This window comes from Pygoscelis adeliae, unplaced genomic scaffold (assembly GCF_000699105.1).
Source record: "Pygoscelis adeliae isolate BGI_AS28 unplaced genomic scaffold, ASM69910v1 Scaffold316, whole genome shotgun sequence".
In the NCBI taxonomy this organism is placed as follows: Eukaryota; Metazoa; Chordata; class Aves; order Sphenisciformes; family Spheniscidae; genus Pygoscelis; species Pygoscelis adeliae.
The window spans coordinates 1,717,545-1,732,820 of record NW_008824905.1 but is presented as its reverse complement, the minus strand read 5'-3'; the positions used below and the strand labels follow the sequence as shown (position 1 = coordinate 1,732,820).

Below are 15,276 nucleotides of genomic sequence, written 5' to 3'. Positions count from 1 at the left end.
TTTGACTGAACAGTATTTGCACTTATTTGTGTTACAGAAAACCACTCTCAGAAATTGAGAAAATGCATTAACCCCTTTGTACTGGACACCTTTTTACCAGGAGACAGTAACTGCGCATGACATTGCAGCTAGCTGTTGGCAGTTCTTACCTTCTAACACGTGGCAAGAGGAGACTCCCGTAACGATTCACACCACCAGCCCGCTGAAATTTTTACCATCTCTTCCCCCGTGTCAGCAGCACCTGCCTGCCATATCATACACTGCTTCAGTGCTAAGCACGGTCCCAGGCCTCAGTCAGACTTGCAAGCTTTGCTGCACTAAGCCTCTTCAACTTGGCCTTCACCAACAGAAGCGCACAAACATCTCTCATACGTGTATCTCTGGGCACTCAGGCACAGGATGTATTTTAAGGAAAACACATTCTTCAGTGAAAAAGCTCATTGATGATGCTTCTCATTAGTCACAGGTAACACCATCTTATTTGCCACAAGAAGACCTCTGCAGGCAGCCCACTTTCAAAGCAAAGCATCCTCCCACGGACTGCGGAGAGCGGGCAAAGCTAGAGATGTTCTAGCAATTGCTGACTGCAGCTATGTGACCTGTGGCATCTCCAGAAGCGTGCTCTTACCGATCAAAGCATGTCGCTATTTACAGACTCCTCATGGTAATGAGAGAAGCAGAGACGGGCGATGGTTGTAACGTCCTGGTTAAGTTTTATGCTCTGGACTAAATAAACCTGACGGGGACCCTTCTTAAAGCCATTCTCCACAACTAATTCTGATCCATGGTGTTTGCCTTTCAGTGAAAAACACTTTCATAAGCTATCTTCCTACTCAAAAACATTTAAATCTTTCTCTAATATTGCCTAAATGAAAATAAATGAAAACAAAGTCAAGATAAATACCTCAGATCAGTGTTCCGAGGGAAGAGTCTTTTCTTCCCACTGAAGTATACTTCAAAATTGTCTGTTGTCAGTCTATGTGCATAGTCGATGTATGCAGACACTTCCTGGTGACGAGAATTTCGGTCACGAATGAAGATTATGGACTGGAAAACACAAAGGTGGCCACAAATGAAGAATAGAAACATACATACGTGCACAGATTTCCATATAAAAAACTATTTAGAGAGCATATAAACATTTTCAACTTCACCTGGGCCAGGCTTCTCTTAGGAGTTAAGACACTTAAATTATGGCATGTTCTCAACGCAAGCTTGGCAGCATTGCAGTAAAAATAAATGTAAATGCAGTGTCACGCAACATGCCCTCATGTATTCCCCATGTCTCCTGGTGCCACTTCAGAAGGGTTTTCCCACAGGTCCTGGGCCATATCTGCCAGCCCCATGCACACAATCCTAAAGCAGCCTGATGCCGTTGGACACCCATTTTTAAGCAAGGGTGGTTTTGTTTGGCCATTCTACAACGCTACTGCCCATGCACTAATTACTGGACCAAAGTAGGAAGGGTGAGAATGTTGTTTTATTTGGGATGCACCTCTACAGCCAAAGCAAAACTTATTCAACTTAATATTCACAGCAGATTTTTAGCTTTTCAGAAAGATGATGGACTGGAAACTGGTTACCATATACCTCTCTATTCTGTGCTATGACCAGAGAACAGAGCAGACTTTGCCAGCCCTCTCTCTTGCAAGACAACCCCTGAGCTGTTTCATTCCTAACAGCTAATGAGTTCCAGAGCAAAAATCTGATAATTTAAATACAAGCCAACAAACAGCAAAACAAAATCTGTGCCTAGAAATAAAGCTGACTATAGCAGGGTGGCTACAAGTAGGAGAACAAATTACCCATTTAGCGGTTGCACCTCCACGTGTCAGAACTGAATTGAAGGTGGCATCGAGGCACCTGGAGGACAGCGACACATTCAGCAGCGGTTCTGGCTGCAAGAGATTACTTTCTGCCTTAGGGTTGTAACACCTGGAAGAACATCTCTGCTGCTGGCGAGATGCACGTCACGGACAAAGGCGCTGATGGGATGGCTTTCTATACCACTCGTTGCTGGGAAACCCTCTTCCCATTTACTTTCTACTCCTTCTCTGTTCCTTTACCTTTTACTTTCTTTGTTTCCAACTGAACAGAGAATAGGTTGGTAGAAGGCAATTCTTTTTCACACACTACCACAACCCAAAAAGCAAAAAGAACTGGTAGGAAGAGTGTGGACTTGCAAGACAGAAGGGTTCTTTCATCCTGGGATCCACATAAGAAAAACTAAACGCAGAGCGTAGAGGTTATAAGCTAGGTGAGGTATAACACTATTTGTTAGCTGTACACGTTTGTTTTTACTCAGCTGAAATCAAGTGATATATCTTTTTTGAATGTGGGGGAAATGGAAACAACACCACATGGAACTCTTTCAAAAAACATTTTTTATTTTAACAGCAGCAGATTTCTAGAGTGTAATGGTTTACCTGGCAAGCCTTTTTTTATACTTGAGACATGTTTCCTTTTCCAATTTCACATTTAATTCCATCAAAACATGTGTTGCTCATTTTGCAATTTCGTACCATCAACGCTGTTGATAGGAAGAGCCAGAAGAATCTCCTGCGATACATCTGGACCATCTTGAAATACATGTCTCCTCCCTATCCCCAGCAGCCCCTGTTCTGAACAGCTGATTTATGTGTCTGGAGAGCCAGGTAAGGGCAGATATGAGGCAATGAGAAAAGTAAGACTGTCTCCAGCACACAGCAAGGCAACTGTACACCGCACCCACGCTTAGACACAAGACTAGGTGTACGTCATGCATCTGAAAAAGGGATTCATCGTCCTTCAGAAAAGCTAGTTTTAAATGAATGCCTCGAGTTACGCAGTATGATCCGATCATTTAAAAAAGCTGGCAGATGTTACAGTATTATTTGCAATGATAAACAGAGGGCTATCTTTCAAGGCTCTTCTGCTTATAAAATTAACCTCCTAAAATAACGTTCACATATTATCAGCTATACATCAACACGGAACTACAGGCAAGCACAGAGACTACCATCAAAAATGCTCTAAGAGAGCAACCAGAATATCTAAAGAAAAATGTTCTGTGTTAAAGGTACACTTTTGAGGCCCCCTCCTCAGAACTAAAGGCCTTTGATGCTTCTCATCTGTCAACATTCTCTTCTTTCCTCATCCGTGATTCATTTCTAACCACCTATAAGCATTCATTCATTAAACTATGAATCAGCTTAAACTTTCTTAAGTTATTCTAAACTTTTTATTTGTGTCGCACCTTTTTGCCCCGAGAAGACTTGTACAAATTTGCACCCTTTCCTCCCAAAACGATAAAGCTCCTGACTGAATAGTAACTGAAAGAGAACAAAAATACCGTAAACCCCACGAACAGGAAAACGTTCTCCTAAACGTCTCTTCATTACTCTTCTGATTCGTCTCTAACACAGCAAACCCTATGAAGCAGAGAGTTTGTGCTTTACAACCACCCGCGAGTTTTCAGGAACTTATTACATGGTGAAAGGTGAAAAAGCTTTAATTTAAGATGGTGTTTGAAAGGTATACTTACATATAGCTTTTGGACCTAACAACTGAACCTATTTACAACTGGGGTAAATTGACTTATAATTACTACAATTTGGAGCAAATTAGCGTAGAACAGAACAGTTCATTTGGAAGGGACCTACAACGGTCACCTAGCAACAGGGAGTTCCTTTTGCCTCTTCTCTGGTCAGATGCTAGAGAAGGGAGATGCAGTGTTTATAGGGGATAAATATAAACATCTCCATATATTTACATTTATTTATTTATTTATTATACAGTTATATAAATATAAATCTCTCCATGAGGGAGAGGCTGAGGTGGTGGGTAAAGTTCCAGATCACGAAACTGTCATGTGGAACAGAACAGGATCCTACATTTCCCTGCTTATCTTTCTCGCTTCCATCTCCAGTGATACGTTTTTACAGCAGACAAATATTGTGGGATGCTAATGCTCTGATTATTCCGAAACCATTTGCATCTACTACTTCCTATAGACAAAAGCAGAACATTTATAAGGAGCTGCACTTGGCTGTGCTAAATACGGGGGCACTTTCTTCAGGAGCATACCTATATGATCCTTGGAAAAGACTAATACCAACCTTTCATACTTCAAACCAGATTAAATAAAGCCAACAAACCACTGTGAACAACCAATTTATCCAGATGTTTATTGATCTTCTTTAACTACACGGAATATTCGTACAATTCTATTGCCATCACCGTTTGCCTTGTAATGCGCAGCCCTACCAGAGCGTTCCAGTAAGTGTGTTTCTCCCACCCAGCGATCATCAAAATCAACTAAAAATTTGCACTGACTTTCCCCAGCCCAAAACCAGGTCCTATGCTATCAGTTAGAAACAGTGGAAGTAGGCCAGTTAGATGGGGACAAACATGGAAAGAAAATCAACTTCTGAGTACTTCCAGCACAGGTAGAAACTTGAAGCACTAAGGCGTTTGATTTTGATTTCAAAGCTTGTATTCCCCCCCCAACTTTGTTTCCCCCCCCCCCCCAAATACTAAAGTTTCAGTTAATTTGGTTAATATTTTGGGAATTTTTCTGGACCAAACCTAAACTACAAAACTTTTACAAGTTGTATGCTATGGCACACACTGCTTCCTATAAATCCACATATTAACAAATACTGCATGTACTGGGTGGGCCTTCTTGTTCATGGCACACACCCGATCGATCACGAAGATCCACTCCAGCCTCCTGCATGCACTTCTAATTTGAATAGCAACCTGAGGGCTGTTTCATCCAGCTCATTCAAAGCAATGAAACAAAAGCTTGTGAGCTGTGTGTCATGCTCCAAATCCACGAAAGAGAAAAAGGGAAGCCAGAAAAGCTGTTCAGGCAGGAAAAATACAAACACAGCTTTCCTTTGGCCATCATATGCGAACACTGAGGACTCGATTCTCGCGTATATTAATGCCATTATATACAGCTGAGGGAGTATAAAAGGATTTTAGAAGAGGCACAGATTACATTTACCTCCTGCTTACAATTTACTTATACATCACTAGCGTTAGGCTGGATAAGAGTCTGGCCCATAACTGGACTGATTTGGGTACCGGGTTTTCCAGGTTTTGTAGCATGTTCTTCAAGCTGTGCTTCAAAAGCTGCTAAAATCATCTGCTTAAAAGGCAGGATTGTGCAACCATGAAGGCCTTCCACCTTTATCTTTAAATAAAACAAACTATTCTATGCACAATTTCCACATGATATCTGAGGAAAATATTGTCTATGTTGGGGTCTAGTTCCATTTGTGAACTTTTAAGTTGTAAGAAAAATACCAAACACCACCTGCCAGTGATTCACTCCTATATATGTTACTTCATACACTGAAAGATGTTTCCTAAAACTGGTTTTGATTCCCAACCAGACCTTACCATGGACACCTAAATGCCAGGACTTGCCCATCATTTGGGTTATATTTGTATGCATCGTGAGACAGGTTCAGTGTTGCTCAAAGACAGAAGACCTGCTTGCACTGACACTGGCGAGCGCTGATCAGACTTGCAGGGTTGGAGGAAAATTTGTTTGCATTTTTTCCTATTTTGTTAACATTACCAGAAAGAATTACATTCCTCACATTAAGATAAATCTGGCTCTTTGAAATATTCCACACCCGAAGGATCATTTCTCTCTGGTTAGAGCACTAGGGTAGAACCAAGGGACCTGCCAAACACATCACTCCTCCGTGCCCCACTCTTGGAGGAATTGGTACGACTATCTGCCCTGCATTGCCATAGGGTGGGGTTAGGGAGACCTGTGATCTTAGTCTGCTGCTGAGTAATGCTGCTTATGAAAGAAAAGCTATTGATACAGATAAGCCTTCCGAGAGAGACCTCAAATTTGTGATAATTACCCACATATCAGAAGGCTGTCTTCAGTTTTTCATAAGGGGATGCTGCAAATGTGCGCTCCAGAGCTCAGGCCTTTTTTCTATGCTAGCGAAGTATACAGTGAGGGCTAACATTGTTTGTAAGACCAATTATTATCCCTGGGAGGGGGAAAAAACAACAGGTACTTATAAGGGATTAAAAGGTACGGGTATCAATTATCTTACAAAAACTTTCAGCTCTCCCAAAACCCCTGCCTTGCCTCTATCCTTAGAGCAGAACATTGCTACTCTGAAAGAAAACATTTTAATACAGGCTTTTCTTTCAGCACCTCTTCAGCACAGTTTGTGGGCACGTCCTACACACTAATTACATCTGGTTTTTAACTGCATCCAAGGGCTTTGCTGGACTGGGACCTACGATATGGCAAATGAACTGGAGCACACCATGATTCAGCTTTCTTTGAAATTATTGCAATGCAGATGTGTTCAAGTGCAGTATAGCTGAGGAGAGAGGCTATATGGAAACACAAAAAGACCAGCCCTGCTGTCTGGTGAAACAGTCACGTAACGCGAGTCCTTTAATAGCATGCCAAACTGAAAGTAGATGACAGGAAAGTCAAGGCAGACAATGTTTAGGAGTCAATTACTAATTCACTGAGGAAGCCCTTTTCACGTGGACAATATCACAGGTGGGGACCCAGGGGAACAAGCCCAATTCGGCTGAAAGGGACAGGCGTAAAATACATTACCAGTTGAAATATATTTTTAATGCGTAGCAATTTATTTTTGTTGCATAGTGTTTGGCCTTACTTGCCACCTGCAGATCACGTTACATCTAATAGAAATACCAGTGGGCAACAGTAGTCAGAGAAAGAACCTCACCTCTGTATCTTTAAAACAGATGCTATTATCACTTCTGCTTTGCAAGTAGGAGTAAGTTGCTGACCTGTTCTCTTGGCTAGCTGGGAGTGAAAATAGCATAAAACATAGGCTTACAGGTTGGGATTTTACCTTCTGCACAATTAGATTTTGGGTGAAGGGGGCAGGGTACAGCAGAAATACGTTGTCCTTTTAGTAGAGAGATTGAACCAGCACTAAAGCAAGCTTAGACCGCGCTCTGTGCACATTCCCAGATTTTCATCTGGAAATACCATCGTCTTACTTATGCTAACTTTGAAATGTTTCTAAAACTTGTAGTATGTCTGAAATCACTTCAGTTTCCTTCTCCTATGCTCAAAAACGCCAAGTGGGCTTTTGGAAAACACACATCTTTTACCTGGCTATTACTGTACAAAAAAAGAAAAACCAAGGACTTTGAGAGTAAGCACAGAATCACAGCAGCCTTTAGTCTACTTTCTTTTCATCCATCCAAAATAAGCAGGATGTGGTCTAAAGGTAAATGCAAATTAAAAAAAAAAAAAAAAAAGAAAAGAAGAGATCCCTCCACACGCTCACACAAATATAAAATTTATGTTTGCTTTGGGTTTTTTTTTTTTTCCCCTCACTTAAAGCATCTCAAGCTCTGACCGTATGAGTTAGATAGCATCTCTATACGCTTTCCCTGTTCAGCACCTAAATGCTGGATTCCAGCCCCAGAGAGCACTGCCTGGTACTGACCTGGGACACGAGGACATACAGAAGTACTCTTGGATATTTTATTTAGTTAGCAGAAACACAGAGACAAAAACTGTGCCGTAATATAAAGCAATATGGGCTGTACCTTGTACCAAATGGTAAAACTCTTCTGTGGTTCACAGAGACCTAGTTCATGCTTGTGTTGCAGGAATAACACTGAGAGCAGACCACACAGCTGCTAAAATTATTACTCAAGGCCCAACACCTCAGTTGTCAGATAAGGTATAGCTTTCACTGGGACAAGCAGAAGACTGCCGTGCTGAAGGACTTCAGGCTTTCGTTAGCGACCATCTGTTTTCTGTACATTTACGTGCCAGGCAAAGGGCATCAGATGCAGCATTCAGGGGATGTTTTCAAGGCAGAGGCACCTCAAAAAGTTCCAGAGAGCAGGGCTGCTTTCACCTGCCAAGTACTCAAGCCTAGATTCAACCCTAGCTCTGCTGCACACAGCCTGTACCTCCCCCTCCCCCCAAAGAACTTTGCAGTTTGAGGATGTAAAAAGAGCAGCCCACTTAGTACAATAATTTAAATAAGCAACTGAGATACGGAAAATGTGTTTCTCTGTCACTGGGGCCAAATTCTTTGAGAAGACGACTGTGAGTATGCACTATTTTCATGCGTCCAGCTGGGCACCTTCACGTTTATGCCCTGAGAGCAGCCCCTGACTATTCAGACTGCAGAGCCTTTGCACAAATGCGTAGGTACCCTGTCTCACTGAACTTCAGCCTCCGGCCAGTACAGCAGCACCGCAGAACAGCCGGAGGAAGCACAGTCCAGCTGCTGCGCTGCCTGTGCTGACGGTCCTTGGGGCTGGCCATGCGGTACCACTCCGCAGCAGCGGCTGGGGTGCGAGTCACAGGTCCACAACTGAGTTTGCTTTGTTTAACAGTTCCCTGTGTTCCCCTGGTGTGGTTCTGGGCATACTTCAGAAACACAGGCACCGAGACGCATACACACACAATAACCTAACCAAGCTTTTTTGAACCTGGGAAGCAGTGTTTGTGGGAAAGAATGGCTGGCCAAGAAGCAGATGTTCTAGCTTTTAACTCTTCAGAAAAAAAAGAAAAAGAAGAAAAAATATGGTTACCCTCCAGAAGAAGAAATGTTTGCTACGTATGTGAAACATGTGCTTCCCAGTCCCTTACTGTTAAGTGTTCAGCAGCTGCTCCGACTGAAGAAGCTCTGTGGACTGTGAATTTGCTTATCTATGTAAACAGGGTGTTGCCTCAGTTTGAAAACAATATTCTGGCTGAGAACAGCCTGCTGAGAGCGTGAGTTTAGATTAATTCTGTTAGCATTAAAGGAGCTTATTAAAAACAGAAATGCACACAGAACCTAAATTTGCTCAGACAGACATAAGGAGTCAGTGTTAGCAGTGAGAAGGTAGTCACAGACTCTGGGTTCAGCTAACGCGGAACAAGGCATGTTTTTCTGGCAGAGGAACATTCACTCTCCAGGTCGATGAGGGATAGTTACTGCAGGTAACGCTCTGAGCAGAATGAAAAGACGTAAGGAGGAAAGAAGCAGAAGTATAAAGGCAGTTGTCTGTATGTAAGGAAAGGGGGAGAGGGGGAGAAGAAAAGGAAAACAACAAGAAACAAGCAAACAAACAAAAAGACAAGCCAGTGCAGGACCCCTCACGCCACCTGAATTTAAGTGTAGGATTGTGGAGAGGGAGGTTGCTTTTTAGTTACGACCTATTAAAAAAGAGAACCGCAGATGCTTCCTGAAACCTTTTTGGGAAGCAAGCTTTCCTTTAAAGCTACTGAAGAACTACTAGCCTTTCAGTAAATTCAGAAACACAAAGCCAAAACCAGAAACCAACTCAGTACACGAAGAGAGAAAGCTGAGGGAAGAACACTCAAGAACGCCCAGAAGAGCTGCCATCTCAGCCCGTTTACGCTCTCTCAAATGAACAAAATCTTTCTGAACCACATTCTCCACTAAGGTGCTGGCTGAGAGAGCGACTCCACTGAGCCTTGCTGTGCACCACAGCAGGGCATTGTGTATCTCCATACCATGACTACCATGATCCCGTAGGAGGCAAAATGAAAAACAGGGGTTTTCTAGCTGCTCAGGATGACACCTTATGCCTGCTACAGAAACTGAGTTCCTGTGTGCTTCTTCCAAATCCCTCTGCCAAGCCCAGGCATACAATTTTTCCACGGCATCTAGCCGAGAGGCAGGATGAAGGATTTAGGGGATGTGGGGCCATTGCAGCTCCCTGTTGTGGGGAGACCAGCGAAGCAGCACAGGCTGAGTACCTACTCCAATGCTACAGCCACAGATGGCTTGCACAGAAAAAGTCTAGAAAAAGAGACTTAAAGGAACAGGGAAAACTTCACAAAAAGGATCCTTTGTCAATCAAAACCTTCCATGACATTTCATTCTTTTAAAATGCCATCCTTGAAACTTATTTTGGTAAAACAAACTGCCTTGCAGGTAAGTCCCTAGTGAAATCTACTGAAATTCCTGGATAGTTTCACCGTTTTCTCTGTATTTGCCCCATTGCTGAGCTCTGTTTGAGCTCTGCTTGTATTAAACGTTCACGAGTTCTTGTTCTCCTCAGCTAAATGCCTTTTTTTTTTTTTCTTTTTGGCATTTCAGTGCCAACATTAGTTTAGCACTGAAACAAACCAGAAGGAAAAAAGCACCGCTAGCTTCTCCTCCCATTTTACTTGAAATACATCAGCTCAGAGTGTGTTAGATAGCCACATATTTTACTGTCAGTAGCAAGTCAGTGGTTCTTGCATGTCAACATATATACACACATATATTCCAAATCATCATTACAGCTGACATTCTATCGTAATAGTAACTTTGATATGAAACCTCAAAGCATCCCCAACAGAAAGAAATAATCTCAAACTCAAGAATTGCTGCAAGGAAAGCTGACTCATATCTACCAAGTTTTCTTGAAGACGTGTGAGAAAAAGTGTCCTTATTCCTGTGCCTGAAAGAAACCCAGACAGAAATCCTCCTGAGCACACAGTGACAGCAGCCAGTAAAACCCACTAGCCTGGTGTGCTGCAGCCCCCACTGTGCTAGAGGGGGCCGAGGGGCAGGAAGAGATGTTGTTATTAGGATGCAAGGCTGTGCAGGAGCCCGTTAAAAGCCACGGCAAGAGCTGGAGAGGCTGAGATAACCCCATTACACACAAGCAACAGGTTTGGCAAGGGCCCCTGCCCTACTTGTTTTTGACACCGAGGCCAATTTCTGCAGCTTTTAAGTGAATAGCGATAGCCAAGTCTGGCTGAATGTGGCAGGAAAGGCATCCTTCCTGTATCGAGACTACCATGGCCACAGGACACATTCACTTACACCTGAGAAATGATCTTGTTCTGTACCCTGTCTATATAAAAACCCAGAGAACTGTATGCTAACAGTAAGTGCATCCTACCAAGTCCTTACAAGCTCCAGTGCTATGGTCCATCCGTAACAAGGACACACGAAGGCAAAATACCATTTGTTAAAGGGGATTTGCTGGCTGATGGTAAAGGCAGTGGTCTGATCCTGGGAAAGCTCTGTCTTTGGGTCACAAAAACAGAAAACCGGCAGACTAAAGTCCACTAAAATCTGTTCCTGTCTCTGAAGAGACCAAAAATAGATGTCTGAGAAAATACAGAACAACAGGGCAGGTGTGTAACGCTGCTTCCCCAACGCAGTATCCTGAACCCCATCAACCTGCAGCTCAAGCATTTCCTAAACCAGGGATTTTAAAACTAGGCTATTAGGTTTTTTGATTAACTCTTCCCTGTGAGCTAAAGAATGTGTTGTGGGTCAGTCAGCAGAAGCCATTGCAAGTGTAGCTGAACGTATGGTCAGTTCTGAGTTTGCAAAAGTAATCACGGGTTTGCCACTTACCCATGATACCGTAGGAAATGAACGTGTAGAAAGATACGTAGAAATTCAAGTCACTTTCCTAGCTGATTCACTGAAAACATACATTTCTATTTATCCTGCTAAAAAGTATAAAAGTTGTGTAATTATTAGACAGGTAAACCATTAGATAAACTAGCAAAAGATTTCAGCCTGGAAAGTATGTGATAAGAAATGCACCCTTTTTTCCCAAGAATCTCAACTTTCAAAAGTCCATAAATATTGCTTAAGAGTTTTGGGGTGGGTTTTTTTTTTTTTTTCAGCTTGCTCTCCTGTACCTGCTCCATCAGAAGGGCATCAAAGTGTTTTCCCTGGCAAACACCTAATTTATGAATAAATAAGTAGCGAGGCATGAGAAACTAGAATAATAAGGGTATGCCTTAAAGTCAGTGAAAGGGACTGCTCAAAGCCTGCCCAAATATTGTAGCAACTGGATTTCCACAGGCGAGCCTGCCCCTGAGACAACAGCAGCGCTGCACAAACAGCTCCTGTATTCACATCTCGGTCATCCTTGTTCTTCCTCTGACAGAAAGAAAAAAAAAAAAATCATCACATATTTTCTATTAATTGGCCAAGAAACCTTTCGGGGCCCCAAACCTGTCCTGCTTGACTTTCTCTCCGACCGTGTGTGTCTGGGCGGACACCCAGCCAGGAGAAGTCTCCCCATGGCGCCCAGCCCTGCGGGTCCTGTGGGATGAACAATCCCCCAGTGTTTGGCGTGTTGCAGGTGTCTCGGGGTGTCAGCTGCCTGCTATTTATTATGGGTTTGCTGTGTACAGGGAGGCAGGCCAGGCCATCACTAACAACTCCGTGCAAATGGGTCAGGGAAAGGAAAATAAAGCCTGTGCAGCGGGAACCTTTAGGGGCTGGGGTTTTGCTGGCAAGGCCTGGCCTCATTCCTCTTTAGGTGCTACTTAAAAATTGCTACTTGTTTGACTTGGAAGCGACTTCACATAGCTGGGGCTGTGTGAGACATGCGTCGCAGGGAAACCAGCTGGAGGCAGGTGTGCTGCTTTTTTATTTCAAGTCATACCAGAGGAACACTTCCTCTGCCCAGTTCTGAGGGGTTTTCTTTATAGAAGTCTGTTTATATAATTTGTTTTCCAGTGGAGAAAAATGATTGTAAAAATAGTAAAGCATTCATTTGCATGTCTTTGAACTTGGGGGGTTTGTTTTGGGTTTTTGTTTTTGTTTTCTTTTGACAGGGGGAAAAAAGATAAAACACTTCTTTCAATTTCATGGAAAAACAAAAGCAAATAACTTTCCAAATTCCAAATCTTCTCCTATTTTCCACTGACCTAAGAGTAAAACATGAGCCGTGCGACCCTTTCGATGCTGATAATGGTTGCAGAACCTCTTGCAGTTACATTTTTTCTTGGGGGGATTATAAAACGGGACTCACATGTAGCTTTGGGATTAGTCTAATAGCTCAACTTCAGCAAACCAGATGTCTCCAAAGCCGCTGTTTAAGACATGGCTGAGGGAGCGTGCTGGCAGTGTGAACAGAGCGCAGGCATGCTGGTCGCAGGCCTGGGGACTGCAGCTGAGGGAAGGTCACATAGATGGGCTGTCAAAAACAGCCTGGGAAATTAAATGAGGAAAACAGATCTCCCTGCTTGCACTGCTGGATGAGCAGAGGCGCCCGGGCACCACACGGGGCTCTGGCTGGGTGTGCCCAACCCAGCGGAGCGACCCGAGCATCCTCCCCTGGATCAGGGCTTTGTCTCACAAGATGTGGAGTCCGTCTTGGCCAGCAAATCTACAAAACTCAGCATTATTTTGCTCTCAACAGACATAACCTGTGCTCGCCCCAGGATGTTCCACTGCCTTGGCAAACATGATGTTTTGACAACCTACAGCTCCAGTCATTGAGGCAAACCGCAAGGCCGGGGCTATGCTAGACTCTCCCACTCTTCAGCAACAACCCCCCAGAAGTGATTTACATTAAGAGACTCCGTTATGTAGGTAAGTCCTCCCCTAAGGAGATACATATACACAATTCACTACGACACCAGAATGTCCTTATTTTGTACCAGATGACCTAGCTACATGGGAACTAACAAACACCTTAAAGCAACAAGTTGCATAGGATTTAACAGCCTTCCTCTTGAACGGTAAGGACTGAAATGAATACATCACCCCCTGTGCTCTGGGGTCATCTTTACTTCCATAATAACAACTTCAAGGCAGCGATCCTGCTGACACAAGCGTTTCCTTTTCTGAAGCCTCCCCTTACTGCTCCTTGGCCTTTTGGGCAGCTGGAAAACTAGCCGTGCTTGGCAGGTGCTGAGGGGCCGACCGGTGCTAACATCTACAGCCACTTTCTTCTCCAAAAGGAGCAGAATGAGCTCCTTCCTGAATTTATTCTCACCAAGGTACAAATGGGCACAGTTTACTAAAACTGATAAGATGTCACTTCTCTTGATGCCAGTTCTGATGAAACCTAGAAGAGACAAGAAAGGCAAAGGAGAGAGCAAGCAGGAATCAAAAACCACAGTAGGAACATACTCTGACTCAAAACCCAAGAGGGTTGAACTCCAGGTATGACGACAGCAGCTTCTAGTAGCTGCTGTGGGGTTTGCGGATATTTGCTACGCGATCATTTACACACTTCAACTCCCCTTAAGCTATGAGACCTGAAGGACCACTGCAAAAATTCCTGCCAGATAGAATAATCATTCACTGATGGCTCAAGGTTTATACGATACGGTTAAAAAACAGCTTTACTGAGGTCAATCAAAACAAAACTAAGATCCCTGGCCCTAGAGAGCTGCACAAAACTTAAAAAGCAGCTCAAACATCCACCAAATCCTCAAGCCTCCACCAAAGGGAAAAAAACTACCGAAATGAACTAAAAGGAGAAAGACAGGAAAGGAAGTAAGATCAAAGCAAAGCAAAAGCATCTTGCTTTTAACATATAGAAGTTTAGATGCTTTTGATCATATAAAAGCATACTCATTTTTTCCTGTCACCAGGCACAGAAGTCAGTTGAGCTGTTGATTTTGAAATCCCAATTAAAAATAGGGTTTGATGTACATCTGCCTAACTCTACATGATCTGCTCAGGGTGTAAGACTTCTCAAAGGCACCTCTCTGATTCCACTGAGTTTTCCCCAACTTGAGGGCAGGTCAAGCCTCACCCATGCTGCCAGTTCCCAAGCCCCATCCTGCACACCCACCTGCAGCACGTCCCTTCCAACCACGCTGTGTCTCCGAGAGCAGAGAAGGATTTGCAATCCTAACAGCTTTCTCCTCCTTTTTTTTTTTTTGGTAAGGAGTGACCTTCTAAAACAACCCACCTGTCTATAAAGAACACTATTTCCTGGTATTTGTCAAGGATATTTGAACAGATTTGACTGTGATGAATGTCATGCCTGCAACTGTTGAACTGAACTAGTTGTTGCCAGACTTCCTTTTTTTTTTTCTTTTTTAAAATGCTTTTTACTTAAACATTCATAAAATCGGCTTGGCACCCTCAGGGCTTGAACCTCAGCTGTATATCCTGTGTGTAGTTAACATTGGCACTGCTGGAAGAGACCAGGGAGAATTTTTCACTTTTGCATAGATTCATTACCCAAACTTCAAGAGAGGGGGAGAGGCCAGGGTCCACGAGCTCACGGTTCTGCACAGATGTGGGGCAGTGGCAGGCTCTGAAAGGACTCGGAAGTTTGCAAACTCTTCAGGGTAGGGAGCTTCTACTAACACCTATTGGTAAGTTGCAGAAGTTATTAATGGATTTTTATTAATAAATACCAAATCTAACGCCCAGAGAAGTGGTACACTGAGCATCCGGCCTATTTTTCCTGCTGCTTCCCTTGGATAGAGCACCCCGATCCACGCCTGCTCTCAGCAATTGCTGACATATTCTGAGGAAGGCATCTGCAAGCAAAGCTGGCTTTCAGGGAAGTTAATTTCTCTCT

General features: G+C 43.4%; 1 protein-coding gene across 1 annotated transcript in view; it reads right to left on the bottom strand.

Moving 5' to 3' along the window:
- Positions 1-15,276, bottom strand: part of LOC103917716 (chromosome unknown open reading frame, human C4orf22) — a 183,957-nt gene that overhangs the window by 28,629 nt on the left and 140,052 nt on the right. Inside the window, exon 3 of the mRNA XM_009324904.1 lies at positions 905-1,047. Coding sequence (XP_009323179.1) covers positions 905-1,047 — 143 coding nt within the window. The remainder of the gene's footprint in view (positions 1-904; positions 1,048-15,276) is intronic.